The sequence below is a fragment of the Hemitrygon akajei genome, chromosome 13, assembly GCF_048418815.1.
Source record: "Hemitrygon akajei chromosome 13, sHemAka1.3, whole genome shotgun sequence".
In the NCBI taxonomy this organism is placed as follows: domain Eukaryota; kingdom Metazoa; phylum Chordata; class Chondrichthyes; order Myliobatiformes; family Dasyatidae; genus Hemitrygon; species Hemitrygon akajei.
The window spans coordinates 28,805,624-28,822,942 of NC_133136.1; the positions used below are offsets into that span (position 1 = coordinate 28,805,624).

General features: G+C 39.8%; 1 protein-coding gene across 1 annotated transcript in view; it reads left to right on the forward strand.

The window, feature by feature from the left end:
- Window positions 1-17,319, forward strand: part of pik3c3 (phosphatidylinositol 3-kinase, catalytic subunit type 3) — a 106,637-nt gene that overhangs the window by 60,457 nt on the left and 28,861 nt on the right. The window contains exons 17-19 of the mRNA XM_073064314.1: window positions 6,304-6,432; window positions 8,304-8,373; window positions 16,432-16,496. Of these exons, the coding sequence (XP_072920415.1) occupies window positions 6,304-6,432; window positions 8,304-8,373; window positions 16,432-16,496 (264 nt within the window). The remainder of the gene's footprint in view (window positions 1-6,303; window positions 6,433-8,303; window positions 8,374-16,431; window positions 16,497-17,319) is intronic.

A 17,319-nucleotide genomic window follows, 5' to 3' on the forward strand; every position in this document is an offset into this window, starting at 1 on the left:
GGTGGATCAAGGAATCTATTCAATTTTCAAATGTCCAAAACCATAATTGTCATCCATGTTTCAAGAACAGCTTCCAGTAAATATAGTATTCATGTCCTGAGTATATCCTGGTGCAGGATTCCAGCAGGGGGAATTTCTAGGGTGCCTACAAGATGGCTCGTGGTTGACTCTACTATCGGATCAGCTGTTCTGGGTTGGCTATTGTGCAATTAAACCGGAATTAATTAGAGAACTTCAGGTAAAGGAACCCTTATGGGCATGTGATTATAATATGATTGCATTCACTCTGAAATTTGTGAAGCAGAAGCTAAAGTCAGATGCATCAGTATTACAGTGAAGTAAAGGGAATTACAGAGTCATTTGAGAGGAGTTGGCCAGAATTGACTGGAAAACAACACTGGCAGGGATGATGACAGAGTAGCTGGAATTTCTATAAGCAATTTGGAAGGCACAGGAAATGTACATCCCAAAGAGGAAGAAGTATTCTAAGGGAAAGATGACACAACTGTAGTTATCAAGATAATTCAAATCCAACATAAAAAGCCAAAGGAAGGGCACGTAATAGAGAAAAAATTAGTAGGAAGTTAGAGGAGTGGGAAGCTTTTAAAAAATCAACTTAAAGCAACTAAAACGTCATTAATATGGTAATGATGGAGTATGAAAGTAAGCTTGCCAATAATATTAAAGAGGATACCAAAAGTTACTTCAGATACATACAGTGTAAAAGAGAGGTGAGAATAGATATCAGACTGCTGGAAAACGATGCTGGAGAGTTAATACTGAGGGACAAAGAAATTGTGGATCTGAATATATATTTTGCATCACTGTGGAAGACATTAGCAGTATGGTAGAATTTCCAAGTGTCAGGGGGCATGAGTTTGTGAAGTTACCATTACTAGGGAGAAGGTTCTTGGGAAACTGAAAGGTCTGAAGGTAGATAAGTCACCTAGACCAGATGGTGTACACCCAGAGGTTTGAAAGAGGTGGCTGAAGAGATTGTGGAGACATTAGTACTGATCTTTCAAGAATCAGTAGATTCTGGAATGGTTCTGGAAGACTGGAAAATTGCAAATGTCACTCCACTCTTCAAGAAGGGAAAGAAGCAGAAGAAAGGAAACTATAGACCAGTGAGTCGGACCTCTGGTTGGGAAGATGTTGGAGTTGATTATTAAGGATGAGGTCTCAGGGTACTTAGAGGCACATGAAAAAATAGACCGTAATAAGCATAGTTTCTTCAGGGCAAAATCTTGCTTGACAAATCTGGTGGAATTCTTTGAAGAAATAACAAGCAGGATAGACAAAGGAGAATCAGTTGATGTTGTGTACTTGGATTTTCAGAAGGTCTTTGACAAGGTGCCACACTTGAGGCCGCTTAACAAGTCTGTGGTGTTACAGCAGAGATTCCAGCAAGGATAAAGCAGTGGCTGATTGGCAGGAGGCAAAGAGTGGGAATAAAGGGGGTCTTTTCTGGTAGGGTGCTGGAGACTAGTAATATTGCACAGGAGTCTGTGTTGGAACAGATTATTTTTACTATGTACGTCAATGATTTGGATGATGGGATTGATGGCTGTGTTGCAGTTTGCAGGCGATATGAAGATAGGTGGTGGAGCAGGTAGTTTTAAGGAAGTACAGATGCTACAGAAGGACTTTAACATGTTAGGAGAATGGACAAATAAATGGCTGATGGAATACAGTGTTGGGAAGTGTACTGTAGAAGAAATGAAAGGATTGACTATTTTCTAATGGAGAGAAAATACAAAAAACTGAGGCGCAAAGGGACTTGGGAGTCCTTGTATAGGATTCCCTAAAGGTTAATTTGCAGGTTGAGTCTGTGGTGAGGAAAGCAAATGTGATGTTAGCATTCATTTCAAGAGGACTAGAATATAAAAGCAAAGATGCAATGTTCAGACTTTATAAAGCACTGGTGAAGTCTCACTTGGAGTATTGTGAGCAGTTTTGGGCCCCTTATCTTTGAAAGGTTGTGCTGAAACTGGAGAGGGTTCAAAGGAGATTCCTGAAAATGATTCCAGGATTGGATGGCTTGTCATATGAAGGGCATTTGATGGCTCTGGGCCTGTATTCACTGGAATTCAGAAAAGTAAGGGATGACCTCATTGAAATCTATTGAATTGTGAAAGTCCCTGGATCTGGAGAGAATCTTTCCTATAATGGGACAGTCTAAGATCAGAGGGCATGGCAGAATAGAGATGAGGAGGAATTTCTTTAGCTAGAGACTGGTGAATTTGTGAAATTCTTTGCCACAGGCAGCTATGGAGGCCAAATCTTTATGTATATTTAAGGCAGAGGTTGATAGATTCTTGATTGGTTAGGGCATGAAGGGAAAAGGCAGGTCTGAGAGGAAAATTGGAGGTCATGATGAAATGGTGGAGCAAACGCGATGGGCCAAATGGCCTAATTTTGCTCCTGCCTCAGATGGTTGTATGGTTTCATATTTCCAGACATGACCAAAGCAGCATGTAAATTCAGAGGAGGACCAAAGCCAATATTGGAGTAATTAAAGTTGAGCGATTTTGAAGGACAATTAGAAGAGCACATATCTTGGGTTGCAGGTTTGGAGGATAATAGTCACTTGAATGGTGAGGCAATAAAGATTTTTTAAATGATGTGAATATTATAAAACTCAGGCAATCATGTTTTCAGTTATAGGCAGCTGTCCTAATGTGTTCTAGTTTCACTAAGATGGTTTGGCATGTAGATTTTCAGTGAACTGACAGCTAGATATGCATACCTTACTGTCTGTTATTCTATAATGGATGCAATTATGGTTAAAATAAAACAGCAATTCATTTCAGTATGCTTGGAAGATTTAAAAATATATGAATAGGTAATCATTTATCTACAATATAAAAGTGTCGGAACTGTGGTAGACATCTATCAAACTGATGAATATCTAATAGCCATATAGTGCATTAGAGGACTATACTTTTTTTTTATAGAGTAATGATTTTTGCTTCAGAAAGCGAGTTGTACTTTAAATATATTTATTCACTGACTTTTGTCCAACTCTGTATCTTAGCAAGATGAATAGCATTCAGTCTGGTTAAGACCTTGAGGATGCAACCACGAATTTCAAATTTTGCATAAGTTAAAAGACTGATGAGCCACAATTTATATCGAAAGGCTGTGGATGTTTAACTTTCTTGCATTTCCCACTCTGGCTGCCTTCTTACCTCTCTCTTCACTTCATCTGCCTATCATCTCTCCGTGGTGCCCCTCCTTCTTGCCTTTCTCCCATGGTCCACTTACCTCACATCACGTTCCTCCTTCTTCAGCCCTTTACCTCTTCCATCTGTCACCTCCCAGCTCCTCATTTCATTCCCCCTCCCCATCACCTGGCTTGACCTATCACCTTCTAGCTAATACTCCTTCCTCCCCCCCCCCACCTCCTTATTCTGGTTGCTTCCCCCTTTATTACCACCCTGATGATGGGTCTTGGCCTGAAACGTCGACTTTTTATTCCTTTCAATAAGTTCTGCCTGCCTGCTTAGTTCCAGCATTTTGTATGTGTTATTCCTGATTGAATGCCTTTTGTCAGAACTAGGAAAAGTTAGAAATCAAATGTGCTTGAAAAGATGGAGAAGTTGGGGGGAATGAGCAAAATGGAAGAATGGAAAGAAGAAATTAAATGTTTGTGACAGGGTAAAGGCAAAGTGAGATTGTCACTTAAATGGTAATAGTGTGGCTGGAAGAGTGGTGAAGACGTTAATATCAGATGATCTTTGGAAGAGATGTGAAGAGAAGCAGATGAAAGAAAACTAAGAGGGCAAAGAAAGTAAATGATAGAATGTGTTGTATTTGCTGGAAGTGGCTACCAGGTCGATGTTTTTATCAAGCCTGGTGGTGTTTGGCAAAATTTCCTCTACCACACAGAGATTGAATGTCGCACTCCCTTTAGATTATAATTCTACTTCAAGCACCAGGCAGTTGCTGTCTAGTAACTGACTGATCCTTTGATGCTTCTTTGCATAGCCAGTAGCTTTCCTTACCCACAGCTATGCACAGATCAATTCTTTCTCCACCAAGATCCATAAAAATGAATGACCTGGAATAGCTATTGTTTTTATCTTGTTTGCTGCTCTATGTAATTTTGTTACTAACTTAATTGTACCCTTTTCTAGTGTCCTCTAGCTTGCTTCTATGGTACTCACCACTAACTAGACAGTTTTCAGGTCCCAATCAGTTTATTCTTTATCCTTGGACGTTAAGCTCCCAGTTATCACCTTCCTTCACCCACAACTCAGAGACACTCACATTATACCTCCCAATCTCTACAAGGTCATCTATCTTATTTCGTATACTGCATGCATTCAAATTTAACACCTTTAGTCCTATACTACTGTATTCATAACACCTGTATTCATAACCCTTTTTGATTCTGGCCCCCTGTTACACTTAACTCATCCCACTGACTGCAATTTTGCCCTATCATCTGCCTGTACTTCCTCACAGTCTCACAACACATTGCATCTATTTGTATACCAACCGCTCCATCCTTAGCCTGATCACTCTGGTTCTTATCTTCCTGCTAAATTAGTTTAAACCCTCCCCAACAGCTCTAGCAAACCTGCCCACAAGGATACTGATCCCCCTCTGGTTCAGGTGTAACCTGTCTTTTTTGTGCAGGTCATGCCTTCCCCAGAAGAGATTCCAATGATTCAGAAATCTCAAACCCTACCCCCTGCACCAATTCTTCACCCACGCATTCATCTACCAATCATCCAATTCTTACCCTCACTGGCACATGACATAGGCAGTAATCGAGAGAATATATTTCTGGAGTCCTGCTTTTCAGATTTCTGCCTAACTCCCTATGTTCTCCTCCTCCCTTTTCCTACCTATATTGTTAGTACCCACAATCATTCACCCTCCCCCTTTAGAATGCCATGGATCTGATCTGAACCATCCCTGCTCCTGGTACCTGGGAGGCAACAAAACATCTGGATGTCCCTTTCACATCCACAGAATCTGCTTTTTACTCTTCTGATTATGGAATCCACTTTCACTCCTGCACTCCTCTTCTCCCCACTTCCCTTCTGAGCCACAGAGCCAGATTCAGTGCCAGAGACATGATCACTGCAGTTTCCCCCTGATAGGTTACCCCCTCCCCACCCCCAACAGTATCCAAGCTGGTATAATTATTAATTGAGGTGAACAGCCAAAGGAGTACTTTGCATTGGCTGCCTATTCTCTTGCCCTCGCCTGACAGTCACCCAAATGTCTGCCTCCTTTAACGTCAAAGTGACTACCTCAATGCAGCTCTTATCTATCACCTCCTCGTTTTCCCGTATGAGCTGAAGGTCAATGAGGTGCAGCTCTGGTTCCATAACGAAGTTTATAAGGAACTACAGCTCAATACTCTTCGTGCAGATGTAGTTATCAGGGAGGCTGGAGGTCTCCCAGAATTCCCTTATCTCTCACAAAGAACATACCACTACCTCTAGACCCATTCTCAGCACATTAGCTGTGTACAATGGAAAAAAAATAAACCTACTAGAAGCTTGCTTAGAACCTCTGCCTGTGCTTGCCCAGGCCTGTTGATCTGAAGCCAGACACTCTAACACTCCCCACTCACACAATGACTGCTCCGCTTACATCTCATTTTTATTAGTCCCCACTGATTGCAGTCCACTGTAAAAGCTCAACAAAAAAAATGTTTATTCTCAGTGCCCTGAATGTTGAAAAGCAGTATGCCATATGTACTTTTTACATGTTGTGTTGCCACTTTCAGACAGCTACCAATTTACACCTCAAGATTCCTCTGTACTTCAGTGCTCCTAAGGGTCCTGCCATTTACTTATACTTTCCTCTTGCATTTGACCTTCCAAAGTGTAATACCTCACCTCACACTTATCCAGATTAAACTACATATGCCATTTCTTTGCCATTAGTTACAACTTGTAGTACACTTTGTAGTTGTTGCATACTGCATTGGTGATTATTTAACAAGGTGAATAACAAATAAATTGCTTTATTCTTAAAATTCTCACCTCTGATCATATGAAGAAGAGAAATGCTCCTCCCCCCCCATTTAGAGTGTTTTAGGACTAGTAATCTGGTGAAAGTACGTCCTTCCGGTTTTATGGAAGAAAATATTGAGTAACTGCACAGCAATGCAATGCTTCCTTAGGGTTTTTAAGCTCCATATCGACTCTTTTGGAATTTTGTTGGAAGTACTAAATGCTTTCCATTTGCAGCAATATCAAAACAATATTATGAAGAGAGAAGTCTAACTAAAAATCTTAACTACTTGAAAAAAAGCAGTTTTGTTATATTGCCTCGTAGAGTGCACTCATGCCAGCCAAGTTGATATTTAAAACTGAAGATGGAGGCAAATATCCTGTCATATTCAAGCATGGTGATGATCTCCGTCAGGATCAACTTATTCTGCAGATTATTTCACTTATGGACAAGGTAGGAAATGTTATTATTTATCAAAATGTAACGTTATTGGTTAATTAAAATTTTCAAAGTTGTGATTTTCGTCGTCGTAATTTAAGAGCAAATGTATGGTACATAGAAGTGCAAATAACCAAAGGAAATTCACACCCTGATCAGAAATATTACAGAACTTAATTTAAAACTGAATCTAACTGTAATCTAATTTGAAAAGATGAGACTTGCAATAGCATATTGATAATTGGTTTATTATTGTCGCATGTACTGAGGTTTAGAGAAAAACTTATGTATCAGTATTGTTTGAACCTATTAAAAACACCAAACGATAGATATGAATAGAATAGAAACTCATCTCCCTTATTATGTCATCAACATGTATGCTGAACACAGCAACTCCTTCCAAAGGACAGCAGCTCTGTTTTCCCCTATTACCATATTTGTATGACATAGGAAGCCATTTCTGCTTAATAAGGGATTGCACTATTGTGAATCACTGCTGGTTCACAGAGTAACAGCATTCCTCTTATACTTCATATACATATTTTCATGATCTCCACCCCCGACCCTCCCCAGGTTCTACCATTCTCCTATAGCAAACAAGTAACCTAACTACTTCCACATCTTTAGATACTAAAGTACCCACACACTCACAGGGAAAGCGTATGAAGTCCACACAGACATCACCGGAGCTCAGGATTCAGCCCGTGTCTCTAGATCTATGCAGCAGCTTTAGCAACTACATCACTGTTACCCAAATAACTTAGCAATTTTTAAATTGTTAACATTATGCTTGTACACTGATAAGTGGTCCATTTTGCTGTAAATTCAAATTACCGCAATTACCTGCTATTTCTTTCAACTTAGACCCATTGTGATGACTAAAATTATCATTACTCTATAAAGTAGCAGCTGCTGGAATCAATGCTTGTACAGTTAAGTGAGATCTTTATCTCCCAAGGTGCATTCTTTTGTGGACTTTCTAATGGAATCGTCATCACTGATCTGATGTAAACCTTTTCCTATAAAAGTCCTTGAAAATGTAGAATTATCTTTATTCATTTGGAACTGAATTTTTTTAAGAAAGATTAAATCAAAATTAATTCTGAATAACCAAATGAATTCTGAAAATATTTTTTACATGCAGAACTCTTAATTATAGAGATGGAGAAATTTGATCTGTAGTCTTCTAACAAAATACCATAGCAAGTAGCAAACACTTAAAACCTGCTGTTGTGTGCAATGGATTGCCAGTAGATGGTGCTAGATTCAGTACCATTTAAAATGAGAAATGGGAAATATATTTTGGAGCTTTTTAAATTATTTGGATGGCTTTTTTTAAAAGAGCTACATAACCATGCCCAAAATCTTTCTTGTGAAATAACTATAGTTCATATAATTAATCAGGAAGTAATGCAGAACCACAAGATACAAGTAGGGCAACATGATTCATTTACATTAGTTTGCCCATGTTGTAAACCTCTGTGGTTCTTCCTACTTTAATTAGTCAGATGTGTAGATAATTTCTTGATCTGATCTATTTATTTAGTCAAGTTTTGCTTTTTTAAAAAAGGCATCCAGATGAACGAGGGGACTTCCAAAAGGATTCAGTTCCCTCAAATTTCCAGTTTTCTTCCTCCTTCCTCTTTATCTGTTCTTTGTACCCAAACCTTATTGTAGAGCTCCTAAAATATTTACTTTTAGCATTACCGGGATTTTCATTGAACTTAATTTCCTTTTCACTCCTCTCACCAGGAAATCTAGGGCAGTGTCCATTTTGCATGACTGTATACTTATAGGTCAGTAATTTATATGACTGTAAAAGATCTATGTTTAAATAGGAAAAAAATGTCTTTATTTCTAATAATGTTATCTTGCTTCTATTTCAGCTTTTGCGGAAAGAAAATCTTGATTTGAAATTGACGCCCTACAAGGTGTTGGCAACCAGTACCAAACACGGTGAAAAATTTTTTTCTTAAGAGATGTGTATACCTGTGTATATTCCATTCATTTATCATATAAGGAAATGGTTGCATTTGAACTCAGGAAGGATAGAGAATCAACTGAGTTTGAGTAGATTGTTCAAATTGTTTTTTTTTTCTTTTTAAGATCATATATTTTGATAAAATGAAATTAGTACTTTAAACAGAACTGCTTTTAACATTTTATTTCCAAATCTGGTCCAATGTCAAGGAATTCATCTTGTACTTGGTAAACTACTTTTTCATTAATTTACAGGATATGGGAGTCACGGGCAAGGGCAACATTGACTTTCCTTCTCAAATTGAGAAAATGTTCGTCAGACATTGTGTTGAACTCTATAGACCTTCTTTCTATGTATTTCTATATAGAAAGGGGTCCTCCCCTTTAGCATGTCCTCCCCATGTTCCTGTCAACTAGATTAATTCTACTCAGGATTCCCAACTACACCAATGAACCTACCAACCTCCATATCTTGGCATGTGGAAAGGAAACCAGAGGACCTGGAAGAAACCCATGGGGTCACAAAGTCAGCATTGGAGTACTGGATTGAGTCCAGTTCACTGCAGCAATTAAGCACCAATTGTACTTGGAACACCACTGTGCCATTGTGGTTGAAAATACCACTATAGTGCTGTTGGATACTAAAATACAGAATTAATTCATCTGCCATGAAGGAATAACTATATTTCCAAGTCAGAATCGTGTGTTGGTGGGGAGCATATAGATACAGGAGTTGTCATGGGCTTGCTGTCTTGATTTTCCTATGTGATTGTAGTTGCAAGTCTCAGACCTGCTGTTGGAATAGTTTGACTGATTGAAGTGCATGTGGCAGCTACATATGCTGGATGATTAGAGCAATAGATAAAGGTGTCAGTTGTATTATCTGTAGTGTTGAATTCTGAGGCACTACATTCATGCAGGACAATGGAAAATACTCCATTGCACACTAGCCGTGTGCTAGCGAGTTGGCAGCAATGAAGGTAAATGACTTGCATCGATACCCAGCCTTTGATATGGGTTGTCCCTGGCCCAGACTCGCAGACACTGGGCCCCTGACTTCTGGACACGTTGACCCAGGGGATTCAACCATCAGGCCTCAATTTCCAGATTGCCTGGGTTTGGTCTTTGACCTACAGCTTCAGCCTTTGGCTTTGACTCCAAGACTCAGTGATCACAGACTTTGAAGCTTCGATCTTGATCTCTGGGCTCGCACAGCCCTCTGACCCTGGGATGGAAGAGTTGCTGGCCCATGTGATTCTGGCCTACACGGAACTCCAATCTCAGGACTCACCAACCCGAGAGGCTCACCTACTCTCATCTGCGGGGCCCACAGACCTGACCTGTCCATGGGTATCACTGGTCTTCTATTGCAGAGCATTCCAACCTGGACTGCAGCTCCTGGCTCTGACAATTAACTCTCCTCAATCCTGACCTGTCCCCTAACTCCCTGTGCTATTCCAAAAGCCATCACTATGAACCTTCAAAAAAAGACTATTCAATCTGAGCCACTACATTGATGGACAGTGCAGTTTGGCACCATCTTATGTAATTATGAAGGTAGATGATCATGAGGAGTGTTATAAAGTTGAATAGCACACCCTCATTTTTCAAATTGTCATCAATATTTGCATTCAGGAAAGTTTCCTCAATCAATATATAGAGGTTGCAGCTATAGAGAGTGCGATACTGGGTCTCCTATTAGAGAACGAGACAGGACAGATGACAGAAGTATGTGTAGAGCACTCTGGATCTAGTGATCATAATTCTATTAGTTTCAAGATAATCATGGAAAAAGATAGGTGTGGTCCTTGCATTGAGTTCCTAAATTGGAGAAAGGCCAATTTTGATGGTATCGGAAAGGATCTGACAAGTGTGGATTGGGACAGGCTGTTTTCTAGCAAAGGGGCGCTTGGAAAGTGAAATGTTGAGAGTACAGTTTGTATGTTCCTGTCAGAATAAAAGGCAAGGCTAATGGGCTTGGAGAGCCTTGGTTTTCAAACAATGTTGAGACCTTGGTTAAGAAAAAGAAAGGTGCATAGTAAGTATAAGCAGCACCGAACAAATGAGGTACTTGAGTATAAGAAACGGAAGAGAACATTTAAGAGGGAAATCCTGAAGGCTAAAAGTTGGCATGTTGTTGTTCTAGCAGACAAGATGAAGGAGAATCACAAGGTCTTCTACAGACATTAGAGCAAAAGAATAGAAAGCAATGGAATTGTTCCTTTTCAAGATTAGTGTGGTCATCTGTGCATGGAGCTGAAAGGGATGGGGGAGATTGTCAATGGTTTTTTTGCATCTGTATTTACTCCATTAGACCAGAAGAAATAGGACCAGAATTAGGTCATTCAGCCCATTGAGTTTGCTCCGCTATTTCATCATGGCTGATTCCGGATCCCATTCAACCCTGCCTTCTCACCATATCCCTTGATGCTCTGACCAATCAGGAATCTATCAACTTCCACTTTGAATATACGCTTGGACTTGGCCTCCACCGCAATGTAAGGCAGAGTATTCTACAGACTCAGTACTCCTTGGCTAAAAAAAAATCTCCTTACTTTTGTTCTCAAAAAGTCACCTCTAGTTCTGCATACCCCCCCCCCCCCCCCCCCCGGAGGAAACATCCTCTCCACATCCACCTTATATAGTCCTTTCAACATTCGGTAGCTTTCAGTAAGCTCTCCAAGCATTCTTCTAAATTGCAGTGAGTATAGGCCCAAAGCTGACAAATGCTCCTTGTATGTTAACCTCTTCATCCCTGGAATAATCCTCGTGAACCACATCTGGACTCTCTCCAATGACAATACATCCCTTCTGAGATAAGGGACCCAGAACTGTTGACTAGTGCGAACTGACTAGTGTCTTATTAAGCTTCAGCATTATCTCCTTGTTTTCATATTCTATTCCCCTTGAAATAAATGCCAACATTGCATTTACCTTCTTCACCACAGACTCAACTTGTGAATTAACCTTCTGGGAATCTTGCATGAGGATTCCTAAGTCCCTTTACACCTTTGATGTTTGAATTTACTGCCCATTTAGACAATATCGTTCCTTTTTCCAAAACACACCATCATATATTTCCCAACACTACTCCATTTGCCACTTTTTTGTCCATTCTCCCAATTTGTCTAAGTCATGCTGCAATCGCATTGCTTCCTCAGCACTACCTACCCCTCCACCTATCTTCGTATCATCTGCAGACTTTACCACAAAGCAGTCAATTCCACTATCTACATCATTGAGAAACAATGTGAAAAGAAGTGGTCCCAAAACTAACCCCTGAGGAACACCACAAGTCACTGGCAGCCAACCAGAACAGGCCCCCTTTATTTCCACTCACTGCCTCCTGCCTGTCAGCCATTCCTCTGTCCATTCCGGTACCTATCCTGTAACACCATTGGATTTTATCTTGATCAGCAGCCTCATGTGAGGCACGTTATATGTCTTCTAAAAATCTAAGTAAAACACATCCACTGCCTTTGTCCACCCTGCTTGTTACTTCTTCAAAGAATTCTAACAGATTAGTTAGACAAGATTTTTCTTCACAGAAACCATGCTGACTTTGACTTATTTTATCACTGATCTTCAAGTACTCCAAAGCCTCGTCCTTAATAATGGACTCCCAAGCACTGAGGTTAGACTAACTGGCCTATAATTTCCTCTGTTTTGTCTTCCTCCTTTCTTGAAGAGTGGAATGACTTTTGCCATTCTTCCAGGACCATGCCAGAATCAAGTGATTTTTGAAAGATCATGAGCAATGCATCTGTTATCTCTTCAGCAACCTCTCTCGGGACTCGGGGATGTAGTCCATCTGGTCCAGATGACTTTTCAGTTTACCTAGCACTTTTTCCTTTGTAATAGTAATGGCACTCACTCCTGCTCCCTGACACTCACGGACCTCTGGCACACAGCTAGTGTCTTCCATGGTAAAGACTGGAGCAAAGTATTTATTAAGTTCATCTGCCATTTCTATGTCTCCCATTACAACCTCACCAGCGTCATTTTCCAGTGGTTCAATATCAACCCTCACCTCCCTTTTATTCTTTATATAACTGAAAAAACATAGTATCCTGCTTTATATTATCAGCTAGCTTGCCCTCCTATTTCATTTTTCCCTTCTTCTAGCTTTTCTAATTGCCTTTTACTGGATTTTAAAAGTTTCCTAATCATCCAACTTCCCACTCATTTTTGCTACCTTGCATGCCCTTACCTTGGCTTATATGCAGTCCTTAACTTCTCTTGTCAGCTAAGGTTGCCTAGCCCTGCCATTTAAGAACTACTTCTTTTATGGGACTTGTCTATCCTGCGTCTTGTGAACTATTCCCTGAAACTTAAGTCACCTCTGGTGTGCCATCATCCCCACCAGTATCCCCCTCCAATCCACCTGGGCAAGCTTGGCGCTCATGCTTCTGTAATTTCCTTTATTCCATTGCGATACGGATACCTGTGACTTGTGCTTCTCCCTCTCAAGTTGCAGTATGAATTCAGTCATAATAAGAACCCTGCCTCCTAAGGATTCCTTTACATTAAGCTGACCAATAAAATCAAGTTTATTACATAACACCCAATCTAAGAGGCCTTTCCCCAAGTAGGCTCAAGCACAAGCTGCTCTAAAAAGACATTTCATAGGCATTCACCAAATTCCCTCTCTTACAATCCAACATCAAGTTGGTATTCCCAGTCCCCTTGCCTTTTGAAGTCCCCCATTTCAATTGTGACATTACCCTTATTACATGCCCTCTTCAGTTCTCTTTGCAATCATAACCGCACCCCCCCCCCCCAAATCTTGGCTACTATTTGGATATGATTTATGATTTCCATAACATTTTTTTCACCCTTGCAGTTTGTTAACTCTACCCACAAAGATTTGACAAAGATGTAATTCCATCTCTGACCAATGGAGATGGAGCCACACCACCGCCTATGCCTTCCTGCCTGTACTTTCGATACAAAGTATGTCCTTTGATGTTAAACTCCCAACTGTGGCCGCCTTTCAGCCATGATTCAGTGATGCCCACAACATTATACCAACCAGTCTAATTGTGCCACAAGTTCATTCATCTTATTCCAAATGCTACTTGCATTTAAGTACAGTACCTGCATTTTTCACCCTTATGAATTTTGCCTCTGTGGTACAACTTAACTCTTCATTCTGTCTGTATTTGTACCCAATCATTGCCTTGTCCTTTCTTACATTCATATTACATATTACATCATCTGCTTGTAAACTTGCAGGCTCATCCTCAGCTCTATCATATTAGTTCCCATCCCCCTTCCATATTATTTTAAACCACTCCCAACAGCTCTAGCAAACCTGCCCTCAAGGATATTGGTCCCCCGAGGATTCAAGTGCATCCTGTTCCTTTTGTACAGGTCACACCTGCCCTAGAAGTGGTCCCAATTATCCAGAAATCTAAATACCTGCCCCCTGCTCCAATTCTTCAGCCATGCATTTATCTGCTATTTCATTCTATTCCTATCCTCGCTGTTGTGTGGCATAGGCAGCAATCCCGAGATTACTACCCTACAGGTACTGCTTCGCAGCTTCCTTCCCACCTTCCTGTATTCTGTTTTCAGGACCTCCTCCCTTTTACCAATATGTACCACATCTTTTGGCTGCTCACCCTCCTTTTTCAGGATATTGTGGACATGTTCAGAAGCATCACAGACCCTGGCACCCGGGAGGCAAACTACCATCTGTGTTTCTTTTTCACATCCACAGAACTACCTATTTGTCCCCCTGACTATAGAATCCACTATTACTGTTGCCATCCTCTTCAGTTTCCTGCCCGTCAGAGGCACCAGGCCAGACTCCTTGCCAGAGCCACAGCTGCTTCCCCCATGTTGGTCCTCCCCACCCCACTCAAAATGGAGTACATATTGTTGAGGAGGTACTCAGGAGACAAACCAAAGTCTATAGAACTGAGGCAAAATAGCAGTTAGGTCATTGGCCATATACAGATCATAGAGAAGGAGGCATTTGTTGCCTTGTGGCAAATTGAACTGGATAAATTCCCAGGTGCCTGATAAGATGTCCCCTCAGCCCTAGTGCAGAATTTGCAGGGGCCTTAGAAGAGATATTTAAAACATCTTTAGCAACAGGTGAGGTTCCAAAGGATTGGAGGATAGCTAATGTTGCTCCGTTGTTTAAGAAAGGCTCTAAGAAATAGCTGGGAAATTATAGGTCGGTAGGCTTGACATCAGTACTGGGTAACTTTTTCAAAAAATATTATTTATTTAGAGGATATTGGAAAGTATTCTGAGGAACAGCATGTGTAGATATTTGGATAGACGGGGACTAATTAGGGATAGTCAACAGGACTTTGTGCGTGGTAAGTCATATCTAATCAACCTTATAGAGATCTTCGAGGAAGTTACCAAGAAAGTTGATGAAGGAAATACAATGGATGTTGTCTATATGGGTTTTAGCAAGGCCTTTGACAACGTCCTTCATGGCAGGTTGGTCAAGAAGGTTCAGTCGCTTGGCATTAGGATAAGATGATATATTGAATTCAACATTGACTTTGCAGGAGAAGCCATAGAGTTCTTTCAGATGGTCGCATCTCTGACTGGAGGCCTGAGTGCCACAGGTATCAGTGCTGGGTCTGTTGATGTGTATCATTATATCAACAACCTGGATGATAATGTGGTAAACTGGATCAGCAAAGTTGCAGACGATACCAAGATTGTGGATGTAGTGGACAGTGGAAAAGCTAACTAAGTTTCTAATGGAATCTATACCAACTGGGAAAAGGCTAAAAATAACAGTTGGAATTTAATTCAGACAAGTGTGACAAAGTGTCTTGTACTTTGGTAGGACAAACTGGGGTAGGACTTGCACAGTAAACAGTATGGCACTGAAGAGTGTGGTAGAACAGAGAGAGATCTAGGAATACAGATCCTTAATTCCTTGAAAGTGCGTCACAAGTAGATGGAGTCATAAGGAGAGCTTTTGGCACATTGGCCTTCGTAAATCAAAGTGCTGAGTACAGCAGTTGGGATGGTATGTTCAAGTTGCATAAGACATTGCTGAGACATAATTTGAGTATCAGTTCTGATCACCTACATACAGGAAAGTTATCAATAAGATTGAAAAATTGCAGAGAAAATTTACAAGTATATTGCTGGGATTTGAGGACCTGAGTTATGGGGACAAGTTGAATAGGTTAGAACTTTATTCCCTGGAGCATAGGAGAGTTAGGGAAGAGTTGATAGACGTATGCAAAATTAAGGGGGATGGATAGAGTAAAAGCAAATAGGCTTTTTCATCGGAGGTTCGTAAGACTAGAACTCGAAGTCATGGGTTAAAGGTGAAGGAAACATTTAAGGGAAACGTGAGGGGGAACCTCTTCACTTAGAGAGTGGGAGAGTGTGGAATGAGTTGCCAGCACAAGTGGTGAATGCAGGTTCAATTTCAACATTTAAAAGACATTTGGATAAGTACATGGATGGGAGGGCTGTGGAAGGTTGTGGTGTGGGTGCAGGTTGATGGGACTGGACAGAATAATAGTTCAGCATTGACCAGATGGGCCAAAAGGTTTGTTTCTTTGTTCTAAAAATAATTGTACAATCACAAAGTATCATATTAATTTAAGAGTCACACAATGAAATTGGAATGATGCATGTATGTAGCAATAATGGGCTTTATGGTAAACTGAAAAGGTAGTGTTAGATTCTTTTTTAGGCAGAATGAACAGTTTGGAAGCATATTTTACTGTAAATTCAAATAAACCAGTGTTTACCCTATTAGTACACTTGGTCAGGTAAAAAGTCCGTGAGCAGAATTTAATGTATTTAAAATTGTTTCTGTGCCTCACTTCCACTTCATGTACATGGTGAGTAGGTAGTTTAATCAAGTTTGTTCACACCAAGCATAGGAAAAATTGGGCATACTTCTGTAAAACAAAGAGAGCTGCGATATTTGGCAACTTTTAAGCATATTTACATTGAATGTGGCATGTCCTTATGTAAAAGAAGTTTTACATTAAAATTGCACTATATTTTTTGTTCAGTAATATTTAAACTCTTTTTCAGGCTTCATGCAGTTTATTCAGTCAGTACCTGTAGCTGAAGTATTGGCTACAGAAGGAAGTATACAGGTGAAATATAACTTGTAATTTTCTATTTGTCTTTAAAAAATAGTTAAGTTCCATTTCATGGTTTCCTCATTTGCCTAAAATGTATTCACTCTTTTTAAGCAGCAACACTTCAGATATATTTGAACTATTTCAACAGTGGTTTAGATCCCTAAACAGCAGCTTTAAATTCTAATATTTCAGAGTATAGGAGATAACATACAAAAAAAAAGAATCTGAAATGGTTCTGCCATCTACAGCAGTAGAGATACTTCATCTGTCAAGCCACATTGACTCTTTATCTAAACCTCCTTTATTGGCTGCTCTCCAATTATTGTAAACTAGGTCATCTCATGGTGCTCCCTGACTGCTTAAATCTGTTATATTTATCTCATACTAATTGAAGTAAAAAGGAAACAATTCTTTAACAATTTATTTAATATAAGGCATGTGCATTTTCAAAGGATAATTTTTAATGTTTTCATCTGTATTACTGGAAGTAGGAAAAATAATGACTACGTGCAATTCCCAAGTAGCCAGATGTTTTTTTTGTTTTTAATCTTTTGCCTTGTGTTAATTTTTTGTTTTGTTTTAAAGATTTATGCCATTTTAAGCAAAGGGTTCCCTTGTGTGAAAAGGATTTTTTTCATTTCTCTTTCCCACCACCACCCATCTTCCAAGCAGTAGCGTAAGCTATTCTGTACTGCTAGTTTTAGTGTCAAATTTTCAAGTTAATATATCAGATATTTTTGTCACATTTGCAACTGTGTATCACTGTTTTTACAAAATCATTTCTACTTCATCTTCTGAATATTTCTTGAATAATTACAAAACTTAAAATGAATGT